Source organism: Macaca fascicularis, chromosome 16 (assembly GCF_037993035.2).
Source record: "Macaca fascicularis isolate 582-1 chromosome 16, T2T-MFA8v1.1".
Lineage (NCBI taxonomy): Eukaryota > Metazoa > Chordata > Mammalia > Primates > Cercopithecidae > Macaca > Macaca fascicularis.
Genome location: NC_088390.1, coordinates 69822569 through 69847880, shown reverse-complemented (window position 1 = coordinate 69847880; position 25312 = coordinate 69822569). Strand labels below are relative to the sequence as shown.

The 25312-nt window shown below is 37.8% G+C and overlaps 1 protein-coding gene and 1 pseudogene across 14 annotated transcripts in view; one reads left to right on the top strand and one right to left on the bottom strand.

Moving 5' to 3' along the window:
- Positions 1–25312, bottom strand: part of TANC2 (tetratricopeptide repeat, ankyrin repeat and coiled-coil containing 2) — a 440902-nt gene that overhangs the window by 94364 nt on the left and 321226 nt on the right. For all 14 annotated transcript variants that reach the window (XM_015438693.3, XM_015438694.3, XM_015438695.3 and 11 more), the window contains 2 exons: positions 21567–21848; positions 17197–17330 (listed from right to left, as the gene is read on the bottom strand). In XM_015438693.3, coding sequence (XP_015294179.2) covers positions 17197–17330; positions 21567–21848 — 416 coding nt within the window. The remainder of the gene's footprint in view (positions 1–17196; positions 17331–21566; positions 21849–25312) is intronic.
- LOC102123724 (density-regulated protein pseudogene) lies at positions 3694–4431 on the top strand (annotated as a pseudogene).

Genomic DNA, 25312 nt, shown 5'->3' with positions numbered 1-25312 from the left:
ACACGCTTACTCTCCATGTTCCTTTTCATCACTCCTTCTGTGAATGTCTCCTTCCTCACTACCACCCAATTGATTTCCTAATCAGCAAAACCCTTCCAACTCTAAAGTTTGATTTTTAATATTTTTGGGACGTGGTGGCTCACCATAAATAACAACTCTCTCTTCCTTTTCTCTTAGTCTCTCAATTCTGACTCTAATCCTCATGCTGGGACTAGAAGCTAAGAATAGATCCCAAGCTAGAGTTCTGCCTCAGTAATTTTCCAGCTTGGAGCCCTACCACTTTTTTTTTTTTTTTTTTTGGCAGTAGGACTTTTATTTATTTTTTAACTTTTTACTTTGAACTAACTTTAGACTTACAGAAATGCTGCAAAAGTAGTACACAGAGTTTCTATTTATCCCTCATCTAGCTTCCCTTATTATTAACATCTTACATAACCATAGCAAAATTATTAAAACCAGGAAATTAACATTGGCAGTACTATTACCTATAGACATTATTCAAATTTTACAGTTTTTCCACTACATCTTTTCCTGTTCCTGGATTCTATCCAGGACCCCATACTGTATTTAGTTATTTCTCTTTTGTCTTCTGGAGTCTGTAAGAGATCCTTAGTCTCTGTCTTCTATTTCCTTGACACCTTTTTTTTTTTTTGAGAAACAGTCTTGCACTGTTGCCCGGGCTGGAGTGCAATGGTGCGATCTTGGCTCACTGCAACCTCCGCCTCCCAGGTTCACCTGATTCTCCTGTCTCAACCTCCTGAGTAGCTGGGATTACAGGCGCACACCACCACGCCCGGCTAATTTTTCTTTGTTTTTAGTAGACATGGGGTTTCACTATGTTGGCCAGGCTGGTCTCGAACTCCTGACCTTGTGATCTGCCCACCTCGGCCTCCCAAAGTGTTGGGATTACAGGCATGAGCCACCGTGCCTGGTCATCTTGACACTTTTGAAGGGTACTGATCAGTTACTTTGTTGGATGACTCTCAATTTGGGCTTGTCTGATGTTTTCTCATGACGTAACTGAGAGTTTTTGTCAAGAATACCAGAAAAACAGTGTTTTATCCCTCTTTGTGGCTCGTATCACAGGGTTCATGATAGTGACATGTTTTTTACTGGTGATAGAGTTTGGCTATTTGTCCCTGCCCAAATCTCAGATTGAAATGTAATTCCCAATGTTGGAGATGAGGCCCGGAGGGAGGTGTTTGGGTCATGGGGGCAGTTTCCTCAAGGCTTGGTGCTGTCCTCACCACAGTGAGTGAGTTCTCACAAGATCTGGTCATTTAAAAGTGTGTAGCACCTCCCCAACCCAACTCCTGCTCTGGCCATGTGATGTGCCTGCTAGCATCTCACCTTCCACCACGAATGAAAGCTCCCCAAGGCCTCCTCAGAAGCTGGGCACATGCCAGTGCCATGCTCATACAGCTTGCAGGACTATTCAATCAAACCTTTTTTCTTTAGAAATTACCCAGTCTCAGGTATTTCTTTACAGCAATTCAAGAATTGCCTAACACAACTGGTAATGTTGCCCTTGATCACTTGGTTAAGGTTCTGCTAGGTTCTTCCACTGTCATCTTTCCCTTTGTAGTTAATAAATATCTTAAGGGAGATAGGTTTGAGGCTGTGCAAATCCTGTTTCTCCTTAAACTTTTGCCCATTAATTTTAGTATCTATCAGTGGATCTTGTCTGCAGCAGTAATTCCTGTGGTGTTTGCCTCATAGTAATTTTCTATTCCCCTCTTTGTTTGTTTCTACATTAATTAGAATCCTATTGGGAGAAAGAGTTCTCCTTTATCTCCCATTTATTTATTTATTACTGATTTAATAAGTATGGGCTTATTTTATCCTATTGGTTATAATTCAATACTATATCAATTTTGTTGCTCAATTTGTTCCAGCTTTAGTCACTAGGATCTCCTTCAGGTTGACTACTGTGTTCTTTCAAGAAGACTCTATCTTTTTTTGAGCAAGTTCTTGCTTTTTGGCACCAGAAGATGTTCTAGACTTATTTTGTATTTTCCCTGCCTCTGGGATCATCTACTTCTCCAAAAAGCCTCTGTTCTTTTTCTTGGAGAATATTAAGAAAAAAGATCTGGGCACGAGTTGTGATTATTGTTATTGAGGTGTCATTGCTTTTGGGTTCTCAATGAACAGAGCTAAGAAATACACGTATGTATAAAGGCATACCTTGGAGTTACTGTGGATTTTGTTCCAGGCGACCACAATAAAACAAACAGAGCAATAAGGTGAGTCACTCGATTTTTTTGATTTTCCCGTGCATATAAAAGTTATGTTTACACTATAATCTATTAAGTGTGCAATAGCATTATGTCTAAAAACATGTATATACCCTAATTTAAAAATACTTTATTGTTAAAAATGCTAATGATCACATGAGCCTCCATGAATCCTCTTTTTGCTTGTGTGTGGGGTCTTGCCTCGATGTTGATGGCTGCTGACTGATTTGGGTGGTGACTGCTGAAGGATGGATGACTGTGGCAACTGCTTAAAAATAAGACAACAATAAAGTTTGCTGCATTAATTGGCTCTTCCTTTCATGAAAGATTTCTCTGTAGTATGTGATACTCTTTGATAGGATTTTACCCATAGGAGAACTTCTTTAAAAACTGGAGTCAATCCTCTCAAACCCTGGCACTACTTTATCAACTAAGTATATGTAACGTTCTAAATCCTTTATTGTCATTTTTACAATGCTTACAGCATCTTCACCAAGTACAGATTCCATCGTAAGAAATCACTTTCTTTACTCTTCCATAGGAAGCAACCCCACATCCATTCAAGTTTTATCATGAGATTAGAGCAATTTAGTCACATCTTCAGGCTCCACTTTTAACTCTAGTTCTCTTACTATTTCTGCTATATCTGCAGTTACTTCCTCCACTGAAGTCTTGAACCTCTCAAGGTCATCCATGATGGTTAAAATTAATTTCTTCCAAACTCCTAGTAATGTTGATATTGACCTCCTATGAATCACAAATGTTCTTAATGGCATCTAGAATGGTGAATCTTTTCCAGATGAAAATCTTGAAAATCCTTTTCAATTTACTTTGCCCAGATCCATCAGAACAATCACTATCTAGGCGAGTTCTAGCCTCATGAAATGTATTTCTTAAATTACAAGACTTAAAGGTCAAATTTACTCCTGGATCCATGGGCTAAAGAATGTTGTGTCAGCAGACGTGACAACAATAATAATCTCCTTGTATGTCACCATCAGAGCTCTTAGGTGACTAGATGTATTGTCCTTGACCAGCAGTATTTTGAAAGTTATCTTTTTTTCTGTGTAGACCCCAACAGTAGCCTTAAAATACTCAGTAAACCATGCGGTAAACAGATATGCTATCATCCAGGCTTTGTTGCTTCATTTATAGAGCACAGGTAGAGTAGATTTAGCATCATTCTTAAGGGCCCTAGAATTTTTGGAATGTTAAATGAACACTGGCTTTAACTGAAAGTCACCAGCTACAGTAGTCCCTAATGACAGAGTCAGCCTGTCTTTTGAAGCTCTCAAGGTAGGCAATGACTTCTCTCTAGCTATAAAAGTCCTAGATGGCACCAGCTTCCCATAGAAGGCTATTTTGTCTACACTAAGAATCTATCGTTGCTCTCGGGTGGCCCTGGCCAGGGAAGACAACAACCGGCCATAGTGGTAGAAGTAGAGGCAGCGGGGCCTGTGTGACCACCTGGGTTTGTGAAATGGCTGCTGGCATTTCTGAATCCAGTGGGGCTGATTGCAAAGGAGGCCCAAGGAACAGTGCCAAGTTAGATGCTGATTACTCACTTTGAGTCCTTTATTGCAGAGTCTGTTCATTACGAACAGGATACTGTGAATATACGCCTGATGTTGCTAAATGTAAACAATAGTTAGAGAGAAGGATGTTCCAAATGAATTTGAAAAACTTACTGTAGAAAATTCACCCAATCAAGAAGCTGGAATTAGTAAGGGTCAAGGAATAGCAGGGGAAGGGGAGAAGAAAAAATAGAAGAGAGGTGGAAGGGGTCAAATAAAACCAAAATAGGAGACTGTAACATAAAAGGTTATTATAGCCAAAATACCCACAGCAAAGAAGAAATATGTAAAAACTGTGTGTGGCCTTGCAACTTTTGAAATTGATCTTAAAGAAGCACAAAGATTTTTCTGCTCAAAACTTCTCCTGTGGTACCTCAGTAACAGGGGAGGATGAAATTATTCAGGAAGACTTTACAGATGGCATAACTGATACCATTCAGAAAAAACAGCCAGAGATGGATGATGACAGCATCGAAAATCTTGAAGAAGTAAATATGTAGTTTTGAAAATATGTCTGTATTTAATGGCCGGATCTGAGAGTTGATACCACCAAATGGAGAGAAGTCTTTTAAATATAAATAAATAGATACACACACACACTTATCTTACAGTAAAACTGTAGGCTTCATTCTTGGCATTTTCACTATTCTATACAAGGCTGTTTGGTCTTTTATTGCCAAAGTCAAATAAATAGGAGAGACTGTCATGCTTATGTATGAAATAGAATTCAGTCAAATAAAAAATTTTGATCATTTGTTACTGACATTTCCCTGTCTTAATTTTTTTTGAAAAACCCAGTTTTTTTTTTTTTTTTTTTTTTTGTGGGAAGCATTTCTGTTGATTATTTTACTGATCTAAAGCTGAGAGATTTTTAAAAAGAATTCGAATTTGGCTTCCTCACCAGTAATAAGAATATCTTGCTTCTTTGACATGACAGTTTAGAGATGGATGAGAATCTAATAGATTTGTGGTTGAATTTGCTTCACTGTTATCAAGTACACTTCGTGGGCACAATAACGTACTGTTGGTGGGATTTGTTCAAGCTATTCTGGAAATTATTTGGTAAAGTATACTAAAAGCCTTTAGACCATTCGCACTGTTTGTACTAGTAAGTCACTTCTTTGACATCATTCTAAAGAAATAATCAGTCTTGCGTAAAACTTATGAATGAAGGTGTTCATCACAATGTTATTTATAATATCAAAAAGTTGCAAATAATATAAACAATTGGGAAATAAATGGTTAAGGAAGTGATAATGCATCATGTGGTAGAATATTATGCATGTGTTTAAAAACCATATTTTCTAAGAATATTTGGAAACACATTTGGCAATGTGAAGTGGGGGCACACCCCAGATACATTATTATTTTTTGGGATGGAATTTCATTCTCGTTGCTCAGGCTGGAGTACAATGGTGCCATCTTGGCTCACTGCAACCTCTACCTCCTGGGTTCAAGCAATTCTCCTGCCTCAGCCTCCCATGTAGCTGGGATTCAAGCATGCGCCATCATGCCCGGCTAATTTTTGTATTTTTAGTAGAGATGGGGTTTCACCATGTTGACCGGGCTGGTCTCGAACTCCTGACCTCGGGTAATCCACCCACTTCGGCCTCCCAAAGTGCTAGGATTACAGGCAGGAGCCACCGCACCTGGCCTACATTTTAGATATTTATTATCATCATTGTTCTGAGTGGAAGTCCATTCAGAGAGACACTTGTTGTGGCTATAAATTATGTGAGTAAAATTCTGCTAACCAATTAAAAATAATATACACCCATGTTTAATAGTCTGGAAAATAGCAATTAAAGCATATCCTTCTTATAAAAGAATGGACACTTTTAATGAATGCATTAGATGAATTTAAACTTTAAGTCCGGCGATGCAAATCAAAAAGATGACTTGTATTTTAAATTGGTATGGTCACCTTTAAGAACTTAGAACGCACGAAAACATTGTTTACTGTCATGCAAATTATGATCCTGAATAAATTTTTTTAAAAAATAAAGTCTCAGAAAATGTGTAATAAAGATGTAAAGTAAAACAATGAAAAAAGGAAAATCTATGGTTTAAGTGTAGCCACTTTCATCAATTACCTTAGCTGGATCTTCTGGATAACTTGCTACAGTTTATGTATCAGCATTTGCTGCTTCCCCTTGCACTTTTATGTTACAGAGATGGCTTCTTTCCTTAAACCTCATGAACCAACCTCTGTTACCTTCAAACTCTTTTTCTGAAGCTTCCTCACCTCTCTCAGGCTTCACAGAATTGAAGAGTGTTGGGGCCTTACTCTGGATTAGGCTTTGGCTTACAGAAAATTTTATGGCTGGTTTGATTTTCTAACTAGACTACTACATTTTTCTCTATATCAGCAAAAAGCTTGTTTTGCTTTCTCACCGTTCATGTGTTCACTAAAGTAGCACTTTTAATTTCCTTCAAGAACTTTTCCTTTATACTCAAAACTCGATTACCTGCTTGGTGCAAGAGGCCTAGCTTTCAGACTCTTTTGGGTTTTTGACATGCCTTCCTAAGTTTAATTGTTTCTAGCTTTTGATTTAAAGTGAGAGATGTGCGGTTCTTCTTTTCACTTGAACACTTAGAGGCCATTATGATGTTATTCATTGGCCTAATTTCAATATCGTGTCTCAGAGAATAGGGAGGCCCAAGGAAACAGAGAGATGGGGGAATGGCTGGTCGGTAGAGTCATCAGAACACATAAAACATTTATTAAATTTGCTGTCTTCATGGTGTTTCAAACCAACTACAACGGTAACATCAAAGACTGTTGATCACAGATTACCATAACAAATGTAGTAATAATTAAAAAGTTTGAAATATTGCATTACCAAAGGTGACATGGAGACATGAAGCGAACACATGCTGTCAGAAATAAGGTGTTGATAGCCGTGCTCCAGCATGAGAGTGTCCGTTTTCCCACAGCCTTGACAACAGAATAGTTTTAAAATTGTCATGTTTAAAAATTTTTGCTAGTTGATAGGTAAAAAACTGGTATCTCACTATTGATTTAGTTTGCATTTCTTTAGTTATAAGTGAGTTTGAACATATTTTCAAAATGTTTCAGGGCCATTTTAATCTCTTTTTTGTGAGTTGCCTGTTTATGTCTTTTCCCCACTTTTCCATCATGTTTTGATCCTTTTTCTCCTCTATTTTAAAGAGTTCTTTAAATATAAGAGATATTAACTCTTTATCTGTAGTATATGCTATACATTTTTTCTTAAAATTTTCATTGATTCATTAAAAATAATAAACCTACTACACGCTGACATCTAAGAATATATTATATGAAAATAACTATTTTTCAATGCAAACATTTCAGAAAGTGGCACTATTTAAATGTTTGCAATAGACTCCCAAATCTGCCTGTGCATTCAGAATGCTCCAAGAAACTGTTTTGGATTCAAGTATAAGAGGAAATGCCACTCATATGTTGGAGAAGGGAAGGTAGATATTTTTCTCTGATACTATGCTAAAAGTTGACAAATGGTAGATTTTTAAATTATTATGTGTGATTGACTAATCATAATTGTATACATTTATGGGGTACAATGTGATGTTTTGATATATGTATACAATGTGGAATGATGAAATCAAGTTAATTAACATGTATCACCTCCCTATTCTATCATTTTTTATGGTGAAACACTTAAAAGTTAGTTATTTTGAAATATATTATTGTAGTTACCCTGCTTTGAAACAGATCTTAAAACTTATTCTTCCTATTTATCTGAAAATCTGTACCCTTTGATCAACAACTTCTCCCATTCCTTCCTTCTTCACATTCCCAGTCTCTGGTAACTATCTTTCTACTACTTCTATGAGTTTAACTTTTTTAGATTCCACATTTAAGAAAGATCATGCAGTATTTGTCTTCTGTTTCTGGCTGACTTAACTTAGCATAATGTCCTCCAGTTTTATCCATATTCTTGCAAAAGACAGGCTTTCCTTCTTTTTAAAGGCTAAGTAGTATTCCATTATACAGACACACAATGAAATACACACACACACACAAACACACATATACACATACACATACCGTGTTTTAAAATTCTGTTTATTTTTTCTTCCAACTTTTATTTTAGGTTTAGAAAGTACATGGGCAGGTTTGCTCATGGGTAAACTGTGTGGGGTTTGGTGTACAGATGACTGTCACCCACAGTGAGTGCAGTACCTGACAGGTAGTATCCTCACCTTCCTCCTACTTTCCACCCTCAAGTGAGCCCTGGTGTCTGTTGTTCTCTTTCTTGTGTCCATGTGCACTCAATGTTTAGCTCCCATTTATTAGTGAGAACATGCAGTGTTTGATTTTCTGTTCCTGAATCAATTTGCTAAGGATGATGGCCTCCGGCTGCATCCATGTTGCTGCAAAAAACATGAATGATTTCATTCTTTTTTTATGGCTGCAGTATTCCATGGTGTATATGTACCACATTTTCTTTCTTTCTTTTTTTTTTTTTGAGACAGAGTCTCGCTCTGTCACTCAGGCTGGAGTGCTGGAGTGCAGTGGCACGATCTCGGCTCACTGCAACCTCTACCTCCTGGGTTCATGCCATTCTCCTGCCTCAGCCTCCCGAGTAGCTGGGACTACAGGCGCCTGCCACCAGGCCCGGCTAATTTTTTGTATTTTTAGTAGAGACAGGGTTTCACCGTGTTAACCAGGATGGTCTCGACCTCCTGAACTCATGATCTGCCCGCCTTGGCCTCCCAAAGTGCCGGGATTACAGGCGTGAGCCACAGCGCCCGGCCTCCACATTTTCTTTATCCAGGCCACCACTGATGGGCATCTAGGTTGATTCCATGGCTTTGCTATTGTGAAAACTGCTGCGATGAATACTTGGGTCTTTGTATTTCTTTGGGTATATACCCACTAATGGGATTGTTGGGTTGAATGGTAATCGTTTTAAGTTCTTTGAGAAATTTCCAAACTGCTTTTTTATAAAAAAAAATAACACATTTAAAAAATCCATTCAGCTCGGTTCCATATCTTGGTTACTGCAAATAATGCTGCCATGAACATGGGAGTGTGGATACCCCTTTGACATTGATTTCAGTTTCTTTGGATATATACTTGGAAGCAGGATTACTGGATCATATGATAGCTCTATTTTTAGTTTCCTGAGGAACCTCCATGCTGTTTTCCATAACGGCTGTACTAATTTACATTCCCACCAACAAAGTAAAGAAGGCCCTTTTCTCCACATCCTTGCCAACACTTATCTTTCATCTTTTTCGTAAAAGCCATTCTAACTGGTGTGAGATGATATATCATTGTGGCTTTAATTTGCATTTCCTTAATGATTAGTTATGCTGAGCATTTTTTCATGTACCTGTTGGCCACCTGTATGCCTTCTTTTGAGAAATGTCTGTTCAGGTCCTTTGCTCATTTTTAAATCAGGTTGTTTTCCTGTCGTTGAATTGTCTGAGTTCCTTTTATATTTTGGATATTAACTCCTTATCAGATGTATGGTTTGCAAAGATTTTCTCCCCTTATGTGAATTGTCTCCTCACTTTGTTAATCGTTTCCTTTGCTGTGCAAAAGCTTTTTTGGTTTAGATGTCATTCCATTTGTCTGTCTTTCCTTTTGTTGCCTGTACTTTTGAGCTATTTTGTCAATATTTTCTCTCAGCAGTTGTCTTTTGACTGTTTCTGGTAATTTTTGGTCATGCAACATTAAAAGTTTTTATTTTATTTTTTATTTTTTTTAATGAGAGTCTCACTCTATCACCCAGGCTGAAGTGCAGTGGCATGATTGTGGCTCACTGCAGCCCAAACCTCTTGGGCTCAAGCAATCCTTCCACCTCAGCATCCCGAGTAGCTGGGACTATAGGCATGTGCCATTACGCTCAGCTAATTTTTGTTTTTGTTTTTTTTTTTTCCATAGAAACAGGGTCTCACTATGTTGCCCAGGCTGGTAAAATTTTTTTACATGGCCATATTTGTCAATCTTTTCTTCTATTCCTCTAGCTTTAGATCTTAGAAAGCCTTTCTCTTCACCAAGGTTAACGAGAAAGTTACTAAGTTTTCTTCCATTAGTTGCATGGTTTCGTTTTCAAATATTTAGATCCTTAATCCATTTGTTTATTCTTGTGCATGGTGTGAGATATGAGTTATCTATCTGGTTGTTTAGTTGTCTCAGCCCATTTATTTAAGAAGTCGACCTTTATCCCAATGATCTGAAATACCGCCTTCATCATACACTAAGTGTCTGCAAGTCCTTGGGCCTAATTCTGAACTTTTTATTCTATTCCACTTGTCTATTGTCTATTCATGTACTAGAAACACACTGTTCCGATTTTGGCTTTATAGTATGCCTCAATGGCTGGTAGTCAGAACCCTGTTGTTTAATTAGCTGTAGCTGAGTTCAGGGTAATATTTATCTTTGTTATAATTCTAGATCTAAATAGCTGTATCCTGTAGATTGCTACTATTCAATTATACATTACTGTTTACTTGAGACAAAGGAGGTTAGGGCCAATACCAAATACACATTTTAAAGAAAAGCGCTAATTTATTTAGTTCATCCGGAATTCCTAGAGATCCTGATCTGGCACAACATAAACAGTCTAAGTACATTCAATCCACAGTTTATGAAATTCTGTCTCAGAGGATTGGTGGAATTCCAGATTCTCAAACAAGATTAATTCCTGGGACACATGAATCTGATTCTGATTTGACCTTATAAATTGGTTGGGAACTACTATTATGTATAAGTACCCAGCTGAATATTCCAAGATTTCCTAATGGAAAATACTAACATTTTCATTCATTCACAAATATTAATTGAACTTCCATTGTATGTCATGCACTGTGCTAGGTTTTGAAGCTATTATAATGAGTTATATAGCTATGAACCCTGTCTGCTCTCCACAGTTTAGCAGGAAACAGAGGCAATTAAACAAGTAATAATAATAGTGTGATAAGTACTAGCAGAGAGGAAATATAGGGTGCTAGGGCAACACACAGCTGGGGCACCTTAAGGTAATTTAGGAGAGCCAAAGAAAGGTTTTTTAGAAGAAGCAACATTTAAGCTGAGACATGAAGAAGGACAAGGGGTGAACCAAGGTGTGGCAGTTTTCCAGGCAGGGGAAAAAGGTGTGCAAAGGCCCTAAGGCAAGAATAGCTTTTTACTTTCAAGGAACTGAAATCAATTTTAATGTGGCTAGCATATAAGTGAGTGGGGAATAGTGGAAGATAGGGCATGGCAAGGGTTTTCCACTGGCAGTGGTTTTGCTCCCCAGGAAACATTTGGCAATTTCTGGGGACATTTCTGGTTGTCTTAATTAGGGGTTGAGGGAGTGCTACTGGTAGCAGACAGAGGTCAAGGACACTTCTTCTAAATATCGTACAGTAGACAGGGTAACATCTGCCTTGCCCCTGCCTGTCCTCCACCCCCAACCCCACACAAAGAATTATGTAGTCTAAAATAACTGGTCCTGGGAAAAGCAGAAGTCCTTTCATTACAATTCTTATGATATTTTAAGAATGGAGTTTGGATTTCATTCAAGGGCAAGGAGGAGCTATTTGATAGCTTTAAGTAGCAAAAAACAAATGTTTTAGAAAGATTATTCAGTACAGAGAATTGACTAGAATTTCTTCATTCAAACATTTATGTGCCATGCATTGTGTAGGAGCTGGGGACACAGTGGTAAACATTTAAACACTGACCCATTCTAGTGGAAGAGGTAGAAAATAAAAACAACATGGAAATTAACAATAAACAACAAGGCTGTTTTCCCATATTCAGTATTCCAAACGTAGATGAAATTTGGGACTGACAGTAAAACTTCAGTGTTAATTTTTAGAGGAGAAAAGCCCTAGACAAATTTTATAAAACATTATCTATGGGCTATTTGTTGTTTAGTTTGGATCTCATTTCTACTAAATGAAAATATTTTAAAAAATAACCACTACAACACAAATAAAATCTTATTCTTCATTATTGTTTTTCATTTTCTGTGTATGTATGTGTGTGCGCACGCGCATGTGTATCTGGCTTACATTTCCATATTATGTTCAAAATGCTCAATATTAAAGGATTACTGAAATGATTACTTCTTTGGCTGACAGTTTTAATAGTGACTGCAACGATTTCAGGAACCATGATCATCTGACACCCCCTGGTATACTACAGAACTTGTCTCTTGGCAAGGATGACATTTAATTTTTTTCTTACATAGATTTCCTTAGGAAAAAAAACCTTTGCTTTTTGTATTTCTGTGACACTTCTTAAAATTAGCTGTTTTCTCTAATGAACTCATTTCAGATGTATTAGCTTTTTAATCTAAGGACTAAGTCAGTGACAACTTGCTTAATGTGTTGGGAGATTCTAGTTGCATAAAAACCTTTTTTGAAGAATTTTAGGTCAGCAAAATGACTGAAAGTACATCTTCACTATAATTTTCTTGCTGAGAAGCCACATTAAATGATGGATGGATTTTCCAAAATAGCACTAAACTAAAATCCTTCCTGCCACAATAGAGAGGCAGCATCGTGCAGTGGTTAAGAGTGTAGACTTTGCCTGCCTCAGTTTAAATCTTGACTCAGTCACGTACTCGCTTATGGTCTCAAGCAAGTTATTTAACCTCAGAGCCTCTGTTTCCTCATTTGTAAAATGGGGATAACCACAGTGTTCACATTATAGGGGAGGATACTGACTCTGAATCCTCACTTTGCCATTTATTAACAGCATGACTTTGAAAAAATTAATCACTGAAGTCACTGTTTCTTCATCTGTAAAATGAGATAATGATGTACTTCATAGGGTTAAGGTAAAAATGAAGAAATGATATAGCAAATACAATGTAAACAGCACTAAGCCACAATACACATTAAGCCTTCCATAAAGGGACGCCAACTTCTCCTTGTCTTGTGAATTTTGTGTGTATTACCACAAGGGTGCAACAGATTCAAAACCTAGAGAAACCACTGCTGGAGTTAAACTCACATACCCAGGAAAGGTCCTGAATGAGATCTCCCTGCCCCCTACTGTGATTACGCTTTAGAAGAAATATGCAATGTTAAGTGGAGACATGCTCCAGAGATGCCAACCTATCAAAATCTTTGCTTCAAATGGAAAGTATTTCTTCAATTAATGAAATAGTTCTAAAGTTGTGACAAAAACTTTCCAGTGTTCTCAGTTAACTAGATGCCCAAGAAAGCACAAGAATGTTATGAAATACCAATGATAATTACTGACATACAAAGAATTGACACCAAGAATATGTCAAATCAAGAGATTTTTCAAGAACACTTTAAATTTTCATGTTAGTCTACCTCATCAAAACATTAACTAATTTGAAAATCCTATTTAAAAGATAATTTCTGCTTACTGGTTTGTTATAGGTGAGAAGCAAGGTTTGTGGGCTTCTGCTCTATGCATCTACAGAACACTTTTGTGTAGCTGAACTATAACAAATAGCACAATAACTGGGATAACATTCAGTTTTTTTTTGAGACGGAGTCTCGCTCTGTCGCCCAGGCTGGAGTGCAGTGGCGCGATCTCGGCTCACTGTAAGCTCCGCCTCCCGGGTTCACGCCATTCTCCTGCCTCAGCCTTCTGAGTAGCTGGGACTACAGGCGCCCGCCACCGCGCCTGGCTAATTTTTTGTATTTTTAGTAGAGACGGGGTTTCACCGTGGTCTCGATCTCCTGACCTTGTGATCCGCCCGCCTCGGCCTCCCAAAGTGCTGGGGTTACAGGCGTGAGCCACCGCACCCGGCCTAACATTCAGTTTTAAGCTAAGTGGCTACTTCTGATACAATGTTATAAGCTGAACAGTATTCCATATCTAGGTGCAACTAGATTAATTTATATTTTGCCTAAGGAAGACACAATCATGAAATTTAACATGTAATCACTCCTCAAATAAGTATAAACAGTCACTAATTTCCTACTTACGACATGTAACGTTTTCCAAATATTGAACATGAACATCTTGGACTTCTCTTGATGAGAGAAAGAATAAGATGAACAAAGGAGAATTAATTCTCTGTGATCTTAGCACTTATCTTCTGACATATTATATATGTGTTTGTTTATTGTCTTTCTCTCATGAGAACGTGGACTACATAACAGCAGCAATTGTGTCTGTTTTGTTCACTGATTTATCTTCAGTCCTGGATTACAGGTCCTCCAAATGTATATCTAAAGTGAATAACTGAATGACTGAATAACTGAAGTGCTGGAAGCACTTTAACATCTGTGTATTTCTAAGATAGATATTTAGTCTAACTGTTCTACAGACTGTTTACATAGCGGATATTTAGAAAAAAAAAAAGATGTCTTTTAAAGCTACAATGACTTAGCAATGAATTGAGGGAAACCTCAGACTTTGCAGAAGCCCATTTATAGATGAGAGTGTACTACTGAGTGGGGATAATAAATAATGTATCTGGGAAAACACGCTGTTTCTGGCTTGGAGCTGGAGTGTATTTCTATGAAGAAATTTGAACCTTACAATACTATAGACCATCTGTAAAACTTCAGCAAAGCACAGGAATTAGAAACACCAGGTATTGTGGAAGAGGAAGGTGAAGAAGGGACCTGAAAACACAGAGTTTATTTGAAGTTTGTATAAGAAGTTGTTAGATTCCCATCCCTGCCCTGCCTAGCCAGGTGACTACCTACCCCAACACCCACAGGAAAGAGAACTAGAGAAATTAAAGAAGAGAGAATCTAGACTTAGTGACACCACACATTGAGCAAGGTAGAGATCAGGTGCAGGACTGAAAACAAGGGGCTTAAGTAAATGTCTGATATTGAACAGTGAAACCCCAGCCCAGCCCTCTTTTCCTGCCCAGCTCCAAAATGCTGGCACGCAAGACATATACTCTCCATTCAGAAGACTGGAGGATTCTTTGCTAGAGAATCTGAACAGCCCAGGAAAAAAACTTAGAAATACTGACTTTTGGGCATTTCAAAAAAAGGCATGGATTATCTTAATGTTCTATGGTCAAGCTCTCTCCACACACAAGCTTCTAATCAGTTTTTCAGTGCCTAAGTGAAAAACACATTGCAACCATAAAACAAGAACAGGATGCTATAAAAAGGAGACAGCTGGAGAAAAAGAAAGAACTATTACAAATTAAAACTATGAGAGCAAAAATAAAAAATTTTTAAAAGGATTGGAAAGTAATGTTGAAGAAATCTCTCAAAGGTGGATTAAAAAACCAACAAACAAAAGTATAGAAAACAGAAAAGTTAATTAAACAAGAGTATTATATCAGTATAGGAAATCTAATTACTTTGTTTATTTATTTTTTTGAGACAGAGTCTCACTCTGTTGCCCAGGCTGAAGTGCAGCAGCACAATCTCGGCTAGCTGCAACCTCTGCCTCCTGGGTTCAAGCAATTCTCCTGCCTCAGCTTCCTGAATAGCCAGGACTACAGGCATGTGCTACCATGCCTGGCTAATTTTTCTATTTTTTTTGGAGATGGAGCTTTGCCATGTTGGTCAGGCTGGTCTCAAACTCCTGACCTCAGATGATCCACCCACCGTGGCTTCCCAAAGTGCTGGGATTATAGGGATGAGCCACTGCGCTCAGCCAGAAATCTAATTTTTTATTAGTACGAGTTGTAGAAGGAGAAAATAGAGGAAATGGTGGTGAAGAGATTATCATAAATAATACAAAAGCGTTACTCAGAATTAAAGAATATCTCTAGGGCTTGCTAGGTACCAACAGAATAAATGAAAAAGACTCAAGAACAATGGTGATAAAAAGGAGGTTCTAAAAGCTTTTGGAAAGAAAACAAGGTATATATAAAGGATTAGGAATAAGTATAGTATCAGAGTATTTAATAGTAATATTGGAAGCTCAAGACAATGGAGCAATACCTTCAAAATTGAGAAAAAATAATTTTTACCCTAGAATGATATACTGTGTCAAACAAATAAGCAAGTATAAGCATAGAATAATGATACTTTTAGAAACAGTAAGTCTCAAAAAATTTATGTCCTATGCATGTTTTGTTAGGAAGCTACTGGAGGATATGCTCTACCAAAATGAAGAATAAAATCGAGAAAGAATATGACATGAGATGAAACACAAAAGAGAAGAGATAGGAACTCCCAGGAGAACAAGGTAGTAAGCCTTCAGAGCATCCTAGGTCCAGACTGAGCTTAATGGAGGGCTCTAGGTCGGAGGCCTCCAGGGTAAAACATGTAACTTGTAAGTGTGGAAAACTGTACTGACAGACATTTTACAAAACTACATTAAGGGTTATGAAATGACCTAGCCAAAGGTTTGAAGAAAAATAAGCAAATTTTAAAATGAGGCATTTCATAAACCCCTATGAAAAACAAAATCGTTCAAGAAGGAAATGTTATCCTTGGCTCCGGAGTGACATATTTGCATAGTACTAATACTGAAAATACTATATATAACATGGATTCAGCCAAAAATCATGCAATAATTGTATTGGGATGGTGGTAGGAAGAAGGAAGGTGAAAGAGCTATAATTCCCATCATCCATAATAAGAAGCAATAGATAATTTGTAACTAATAACAATTTTTGCAGTATATGAATAGTATTTAGAAATATGGAGGGGAAAATCAGAGAAACTTCCTTAAGAGGTAAAAGTGACTGCCTGTGGGGAGAAGATGGGTGGAGTAGAGGAAGAAAACTGCTAGTTTTGAGCATTATTTGATTTTCTATGTGCTTATGTTATTTTGAAAAAAATAGAAATTTCAAACCCAAATGTATAAAAAATATTATGGACAGTGTAGTACAGCAAGAAGAGTTTTAAGCTAGGAATAAAAATTTAAAACTGTTGATTACCTATACCCTGATGTTGGGTAAAACATACCCCTCTGGTTGGGTGCAGTGGCTCACGCCTGTAATCCCAGCACTCTAGAGGCTGAGGTGGGTGGATCACCTGAGATAAGGGGTTTGAGAGACGACTGGCCAACATGGCAAAACCCCGTCTCTACTAAAAATACAAAAATTAGTCTGGTGTGGTGGCGTGCACCTGTAGTCCCAGCTATAGCTACTCAGGAAGCTGAGGAATGAGAATCACTTGAACTTGGGAAGTGGAGGCTGCAGTGAGCTGAGATTGCACCACTGCACTCTAGCCTGGGAAACTGAGCGAAACTCCATCTCAAAACAAACCAACCAACTAACCCACTTCTTTGGGTCTCAACTTCTTTATTTATTCACTAGAAGACTTTCTTTCTAAGGGTCTTTCCAACTCTAAGGTTCCGATCCCATCATAATAAAGTATTTTTCTAGGAATAGCAAAGAAAGAGAAACTTTCCTCCACGTTCTCATGGTATAGCTTTATGTATTTCTGTTCATTTTGCCAAAGGTCTCCCTATCTTTGCTTCCTTGATATTAAAATTGAACTACCATATCTCCAACATGGGAATCATATTGTACCTGTGAGGCTAGTCTTCGCATAGCCTCCTCCTGCCGCCTGCGCATTTCTGGAGTTCCTGGGCAGCTTCCACTGGTGATAGATGAGTGGGCTGAAGGTGGCTGTGTGAGTGGCAGCTCTCTGTTGGCATCCACATCTGGATTAAAAAGATTTAATGTTTGCATCAGATAATCATAAAAACTTTAAAGAAAAATGGCTAAATTCTATTTGCTCTATGATCCAACAATTTCACTCCTAAGTATATTACCTAAGAGAAATAACAACACATGTCCACCCAAAAACTTGTACACAAATGTTCACAGAAGAATGATTCATAATAGCTAAAAGTGGAAACAACCTAAATGCCCACCAACTGATGAAGAGATGAAACACAAAATATCCATTCAATAGACTATTACTCAACAATAAAAAGAAATGAGATACCAACACATGCTAGAACGGGGATAACCCTTGAAAATGTTATGCTAAATCAAATAGGTCAGTAAAAAAAAAAAGCACCATATATTGTATGATTCTATTTATATGAAATGCCCAGAATAGAAAAATCTGTCGAGACAGAAAGTAAATTAGTGGTTACCTAGCGCTGGAAATAGAGGGTTAAGAGGAGAATGGGGATTGACTGCTAACAGGCATGAGTTTCTTTTAAGGGGATGAAAATGGCCTAAAGTTAGATTATGGTGATTGCTCTACAACCCTGTGAATTATACTAAAAATACTGAATTGAATGCTTTAAATGGTGAATTACATGATATGTGAGTTACAGCTCAATAAAACTGTTTCAAGATTTTTTAAAAAATTCAATTTGTTCTTGTTATTTAGAAAATTTATTACTAGTAGAAATTAGACTATATTTATGAACAAGATCATACTTTAAAAATGGATACCAAAGTAAATATTAGAAGTTGTTATCTGATGGCCAATAGTGATCGAAAAGAAGGAAGAATAGGAAAAAGTAGTCCTCATTTAACTCCCTACCAGTAGGAGTGAATTTAGACTTCTTTCATTTAACTGGTGCAGTAAATTTCTTGGTCACTGGATACAGTTCTGGATAACTGCAGGGGGACAGGCATGGAGGATGGCAGTGAAAAAAGCCTCAAGAAATGTGTAACATTTTGGATTGAAGTGAAGTTCAGTGATTGTATGTCACTGTATTATTTCTGCTGTTCACTTCCTCCCCCTACTCTATTCCCCTTTATTTGGTATTTGATTCTGTGGGTAATTACTGTCCAAATGCTCTCTGTCTTTCTAGCTATCTCCTTTTGGAAAATGCCCTTCTTTTTGTCTAAATGCCTTACTTTCTGTTTGGTATTCAGACAGTAGGAGAAATAAAAGTTAATAGGTAGGCAGTAGTCAATGTGCATAGCACAATGGCAAAAGAGACTTCTGAAATGAGCAGAGTAGGAACGGTAGGATTTATTTACTTAACAGCTGTTTGGGGGCTTGGCAGCTGTTGGCAAATGTCAAATCCAAATAATAACTACATTGAGACTTTTAGTGATAGAAACATACAGTCTTGTATTAGAGCTTCCCCAACTACTATGCTGAGAATCCCTGTAGTTAATGTAATAATCTTGAATTATACAACAGGTCTGTTTCCATAAAATATTTTTGTTCTTTGTGTGTGTGTTTGTTGGGGGTATGGACAATGGTGGTGGTGGTGGTGGAGACTGATGGGGGTGCCAGGTTTGGGAGAGTAGGTGGAAAGCAGGATGACAGGCTAGTGCCTGCCTTGACAGCTTTTCTATACCTTTCCAGGGAAATGACAAGGAGGGGGGCGGGCTGGGGGGCTGAGTTTCTGTGGGGGAAGGACAGCCAAGCAAGGCAATACTGCAGGCTTAACTGCTCCTATCTTCCACAGCAGTAGTGCTCAGCTTTTATTTCTACTATTCTTTGAACATCAAACAGAAAGAAGTAGGGGCAGAAGAAAGAGTGACAGATGATGCAGAGAAAGAAGTTGTGAACTCCAATGATTTCCCATGGTTTTTTTTTTTTTTTTTTTTTTAAATCACTACAACTATTAATTGGATAATCACCCAAGGATTAAGAAAGCCAGTGAGGTTCCAAATGACCCATCCAAGCTTAATAGAAGTTAAATTCTGTAAAAATTAAGCCAACCCTCCATATACAGACATCATTCTTATTCTTATTAGAGAAAAAACTTCTGCTGCTGCCAGCAACATATTCAACACCAGTTCATATGGGTAACAGATTTGTGCCAAAAAATAGCTTGCATTATATCAGTCACTTATTCTTGACCCTTCTATTGGTTAAGATGGCATTGGCAGAATATAGTCTGGCCATCAATAAATTGTAACAAAAAATATTTTGTACAAGGTAACACTGGTTCTGAGTATTTCTGATATATACAACCGCATATTTAGCTCTCTTAACTCCTTTCAAATTCTGAAATCTACAGGCCAAATCTACAGTCTCAACAATGGATATTTATCTCATGAATGGGGAGTATCTTGGTGTTTCTGGAGATTCTCCTGAAGACAATGGATGTTAGAGAATAACTTAGTGAACTACCTTTAAAGAATCTCTGCTTTGGGGAACACATGGGCTGTTTTCTATAAACTCTTGCTCCCCCAGGCTCACAGAGAGATCCCCAGGTACCTCTGCGTTCTGTGAAAGTAACTCTTCTTGTCCTTGGGATTTATTTTCTGTCATGCATGATTCTACCACTCTGTTATCTGCAACTCTGATATACAGAGGAGTCACAGAGACTTTGAGGTTTCTGGTTTCCTTTCTGACACACTCAAATAGCAAGCTGCTTGGACTACTCAGATAAACAGCAGTTTGGAGTGATAAATACTTAAGCACTCAAAGGAAAACGCTGGAATAGTGTGGAAAGTTACTTTTAACCATGCAGATGTGTTCTCAGAATCAAAATTTTAGCAGAGACAATTCTGACAGATCAATTAGTCACACTTCTTCATTTTACAAATAAGAAAACTGAGCTCTAAAGAATTCAAGTAAAATTCTCAAGTTCACAAAGTCTAGTCAATTTGACTGTTGGGGCACAAACCCTGGGCTCCTAACTCCCACAGCACTATGGCAATCTGTCTCAGAAGAGCTGCATTTAGAAACTAAGCATTATATTCCTCTGAAGAAAAGAATTCTTCCATATCGATTCTTACCATACCCTGATAACAAGGTATTTTGATTCAGTTTTCTTCCAAGACACCAGTTCTTCCACATGTTAAACATCTATAAGTTTACCAGAGGCCATCTGCCTCCTTAATGATACAAGGCTGCTAACTAGCTTCAATAGGAAGTCAATAAGTTTGGAGGGTCTTCAGTGAGTTCCTGTTAAGTTTCTAGCACTGTGCTAGACCCTGTAACTACTATCGTCTCACACAAACCATTTCTAGTGGTTGCTGTCTGAAAGTCTGTGGTGGGCTAGATTATTGATTTGGACTAGCAGAGCAATAGTTTCTTTTTTTGTTCTCTTCTAACTAACAGAATCCAGGTAAACTGGTTCTATACATGTAGTATGTATAAGAAGAACACTGACACATTTCTATTTATTTTCTTTACTCAAGTGAGTTTCACCAATAAGGAGAGGCGGCATAGCAAAATGGATAGGAGAATGGCCTCTGAAACCAGACTGCTTAGTTCTACCATTTATTGGCTGTAAAACCTAGAAGAACTTATTTAACCTCTCTGGGCCTCAGATTACTTACCTGTGAAATGAAGACAACCTCACTGAGCTGGTAACAGGATTCGATGAAACTAATATTTGTAAAACACTTAAGAGTGTTTGGCACATAGTAAGTACCATATGAGTGTTTTAAAAATAAATCAGTAAGCTCCTAGTGGTGATTACTGGGCTGACCCCTGCTTGTGATGAAAGAAGCCTGAATACATATGAGAGCTCAGCACCTTTTCACAAGGAAGCGGGAGAACCCCTTCAAGGACACAATGAAGCTCAAGTCCAAGCAGTGCAAAACTGACGCCAACAGCAAAGAAATGAAGGATGCAAACAGACTGTGATGGCAAATAACAAGAAGAACTGGGCACAGACTGAGCAAAATCCGTCAGGATGAATGCAAATCGCTTTACGGGCAATTGCTGCAGTCGTTATCTAAAGGACAGCCCAACCATACAGCTGGCATGGAAGAGTCATCAATTTATTCTACTAGAAAGGTTTTTCTTCAGTCACGCTTAGGTGTCTATTGGATATGTGGGTTAGATGTAAATAGAGTATTACAATCTTTCTCTCAACTCTGAATGAACAGTCCTCATGTGGAAGTCAGGTTTTGCAGATGAGAAAATAAAAGGATATACGACCTAATACGACCTAATATAAATATGTCAGAAAAACTTCAGCGCCAATGAAGCAGGGAGTTCTTTAAAAAGGAATACGTACGTTTGGGGGAGGCATGTGGGCTGTCTGAGGCGATCTGTCTCATCCTTGTACCATGGCAGCTGAGGGCCACCAGTCTGGAGATGATGGCAGTTTTGCCAAATCCAATGTTTCCCACAATCACCACTCCCTGGTTTACGCTGGCATTTGAACTTTGAAGTTGAGCATCTATTTCGTGGAAAACCCAATCTCGGCCAACAAACACTGACTCTGTAGTGATGCTGGGCACTTCAAAGAGCAGAGGCTTCAAGGAGATATCTGGAGGCCTATAAGGTGCAAAGCGAACTGAAAGGAACAAGAGAAAACAAAACTTAGGTCAAACTGTCAACACTGAGAGAAACAGAGAAAAAATGCAGTGTGGTTTAGGAGACTTGAGTTATCACATGATGGCATCGTAGGCTTATTCAGAAATAATACAACTGTGAATGTTGATTCTATACAGATAAGCAACACAGGTGAGCTAGAGCTAATTGATACTCTAGATTGCAGAACACAAACATTGATAAAACAGTAATGATTTATTTGATCAGTCAGAAAGTTGGGATGATATTCAAAATTATTTCAGGGAAGGGATGGTCCAAGCACCAGCAATCAGTACGGATGTGAGCCTAGTGAAGAAGGGTCCCAAAGGTCTCCTATGCCACGGGATAACCTTTTAACTGTCGGATTGTGGAGAGGTGCAGGAGTGAAGTTCCTGTTGGAAAGGCCAGGCTGTGGCGGGGCATCTAGACAGCTTACCACAGCAGCTCTTTACTAACCAGTAAGAACATATTTCATTATTTCACACCAATATGGCTGTATATCAACTGATATCAGCTGAAAATCAGTCCTGAAGAAAGCAGTATAGAGAGGTTTGTTTCTTTAAAAACACCAATGAGAATAGTAACTCCTTTAAGTTCATGATGGTATGTTTTAAAATCTAGTAGGTATTAATATTAGGGAAAGCAAAGCCACTAAAAGCTCTGATGGTTTAAAAGATCTTAAACATTCTAAGCAGTCGAGCAGAAAGCAGGCCTTCACTCTGTCTCTGCACCTATACTGCTTAATATTGATGCCAATTAAAAAATAATTTTTGGCTTACACATATATCTTGGGGATAGATCCACACTGTTTTTCTCAAGATTTTTTTCTGTGCTTATATATTTATGGGGTGTGTTAAGGGCCAAGAATAAGCTATACTGTCAACAGTTTTCTAAAAATGCAAAATTGATGTGACATGCTTTAAAAGAAGATCTATTAATTATATTGATCGTAAAAGGAAGTCCTGTCTGATGGTCCATATCTGGGTTAAATGGCCTCCTAAACTGTTCCCAGAGCAGCTCTAAGATGTATCACTTTATCTGTCTGAAACCAAGTACTTCATTTTTGTTTCTTTAACCTTAGCACAGTGCCTTGATATATACTAGATGCTCAAAAAATATTTAAGGAAAGAATTAATTAAAAATAAGGTATTACACTCTAACTCCATTTTTCAAATATTTTGGAGCACAAGAAAGGCCAGGAGTGGGAAAGGGATGGAAAGAGAAAGAGAAATTACAAAGGGGAAAATGAGATAATTTATACTTCGTACGTTACTCTAGAACATACTTGAACCACTTACACACCACAAGGTGGGATATAGAGATGGTGGCTTACTTGAGAAAACACAGACACACACACACATACATGTGTGCACTCTCATTTAAAACTGCCTGAAAGCCACTAGAACAACCGAGCATTTTAAAAAGGATAAACATTCCAAAAGTAGTGCAAATAATTTAAAATATAAAGCCAAATTCTGACAACAGAAACAAAATGCCCAAAGTTTTCATTAACTAAAGTGGGGTTGTTGGGGGGTTAGGGGAAGCTGTGGAGATAAAGCTACAGGGTCACTTATAATTCCCTGATTCACATTTCTGCAACACAATTTACTCTTGTATTTATTAATAATTTCAACTTTTACTTTAGATTCAAGCGGGCACACGTACAGATTTGTTATCTGGGTATAGTGTGTGATGCTGAGGTTTGGGGTATGAATTATTCTGTCCCTCAGGTACTAAGCATAGTACCTAACAGTTTTTTGACCCTTGTCCCCTCCACTTCTTCCCCCATCTAACAGTCCCCAGCGTCTACTGTTACCATCTTTACGTCAATGAGCCATGGGTACTCATTGTTTAGCTCCCATTTACAAGTGAGAACATGTATAATTTGTTTTTTTTTTGTTCCTGTGTTAATTCACTTCGGATAATGGTCTTTAGCTGCATCCATGATGCTGCAAAGGACATGACTCCATTATTTTTTATGGCTGCATAGTATTCCACAGCGTATATGCACCACATTTTCTTTATCCTATCCACCACTGATGGGCACCAAGGGAGACTTCATGTCTTTGTTACTGTGACTAGTGCTTTGATGAACATATGCATGCATATGTCTTTTTGGTAGAACGAAAAAACTCCTCTTTCAAAATCCATACCTATAATTATAGAATTCGATGAAAAATTAACTTTAGTTTGCCAAAAATCCTTTTAAAATCAGTGTCTTATAGCTAATAGATTCTATTTTACTTTTCTTGAACATTATCTTACTGAGATAAAATTCACAAACCATAAAATTCACTTTTTAAAAATATACAATTCAGTGGTTTTTAGTATATTCACTAAGTTCTGCAACCATCACTACTATCTATCCCCAAACACTTTCATCACCCCCAAAGAAATCCTATATCCATTAGCTGTCACACCCAATCCTCATTCCTCCCAGTCCCTGGCAATCAGTAATCTACTTTGCCTGTAAAGGTTTGCCTATTTTGGACATTTCATATAAATAGAATCATAGAGTATGTGGCCTTTTACTTCTGACTTCTTTTACTTGGCTTAATATTATTCATTACTTTATTGCTGAATAATATTCCATTGTAAGGATATACAATATTTTGTTTATCAGTTAATAAACATTTGGGCTGCTTCCACTTTTTGGCTGATTAATGCTGCTATGAACATTCATGTACAACTTTTATGTGAACATATGTTTTCAGTCCTCTTGGCTATATATCTAGGAGTGAAATGTCTGGTTCATATGGAAACTCTCAGGTTCACCTTTTTGAGAAACCGCCCAACTGTTTTCTCTATTTGGTTTTTACTATATTCTTATTCAATATATTTTCACTATAGAAAACTTAGGAATAGTAGATAAAATAATAACTGTGTTTCCATTAGCTAGAGAGAAATGCTATTAGTGTGTATTCTGAGTTTTGCCTGTACCATATATATTTATTTTAAAAACAAAAATGGGATTATACTATATATACTGTTTCATCATTTACTTTTTTCACTTAGCAATATAGTGTGAACATTTCTCTACATAACACATAAATCTATATTATCATTTTTTTTTTTTTTTTTTTATGGAGACGGAGTCTCGCTCTGTTGCCCAGGCTGGAGTGCAGTGGCCGGATCTCAGCTCACTGCAAGCTCCACCTCCTGGGTTCACACCATTCTCCTGCCTTAGCCTCCCGAGTAGCTGGGACTACAGGAGCCCGCCACCTCGCCTGGCTAGTTTTTTGTATTTTTTAGTAGAGACGGGGTTTCACCGTGTTAGCCAGCATAGTCTCGATCTCCTGACCTCATGATCCACCCGTCTCGGCCTCCCAAAGTGCTGTGATTACAGGCTTGACCCACCGCGCCCGGCCTATTATCATTTTTAATATGTGTAGGCTCTTCTATTATATCACTAAGTTATACATTATCTAACCAATATCTTACTGTTGT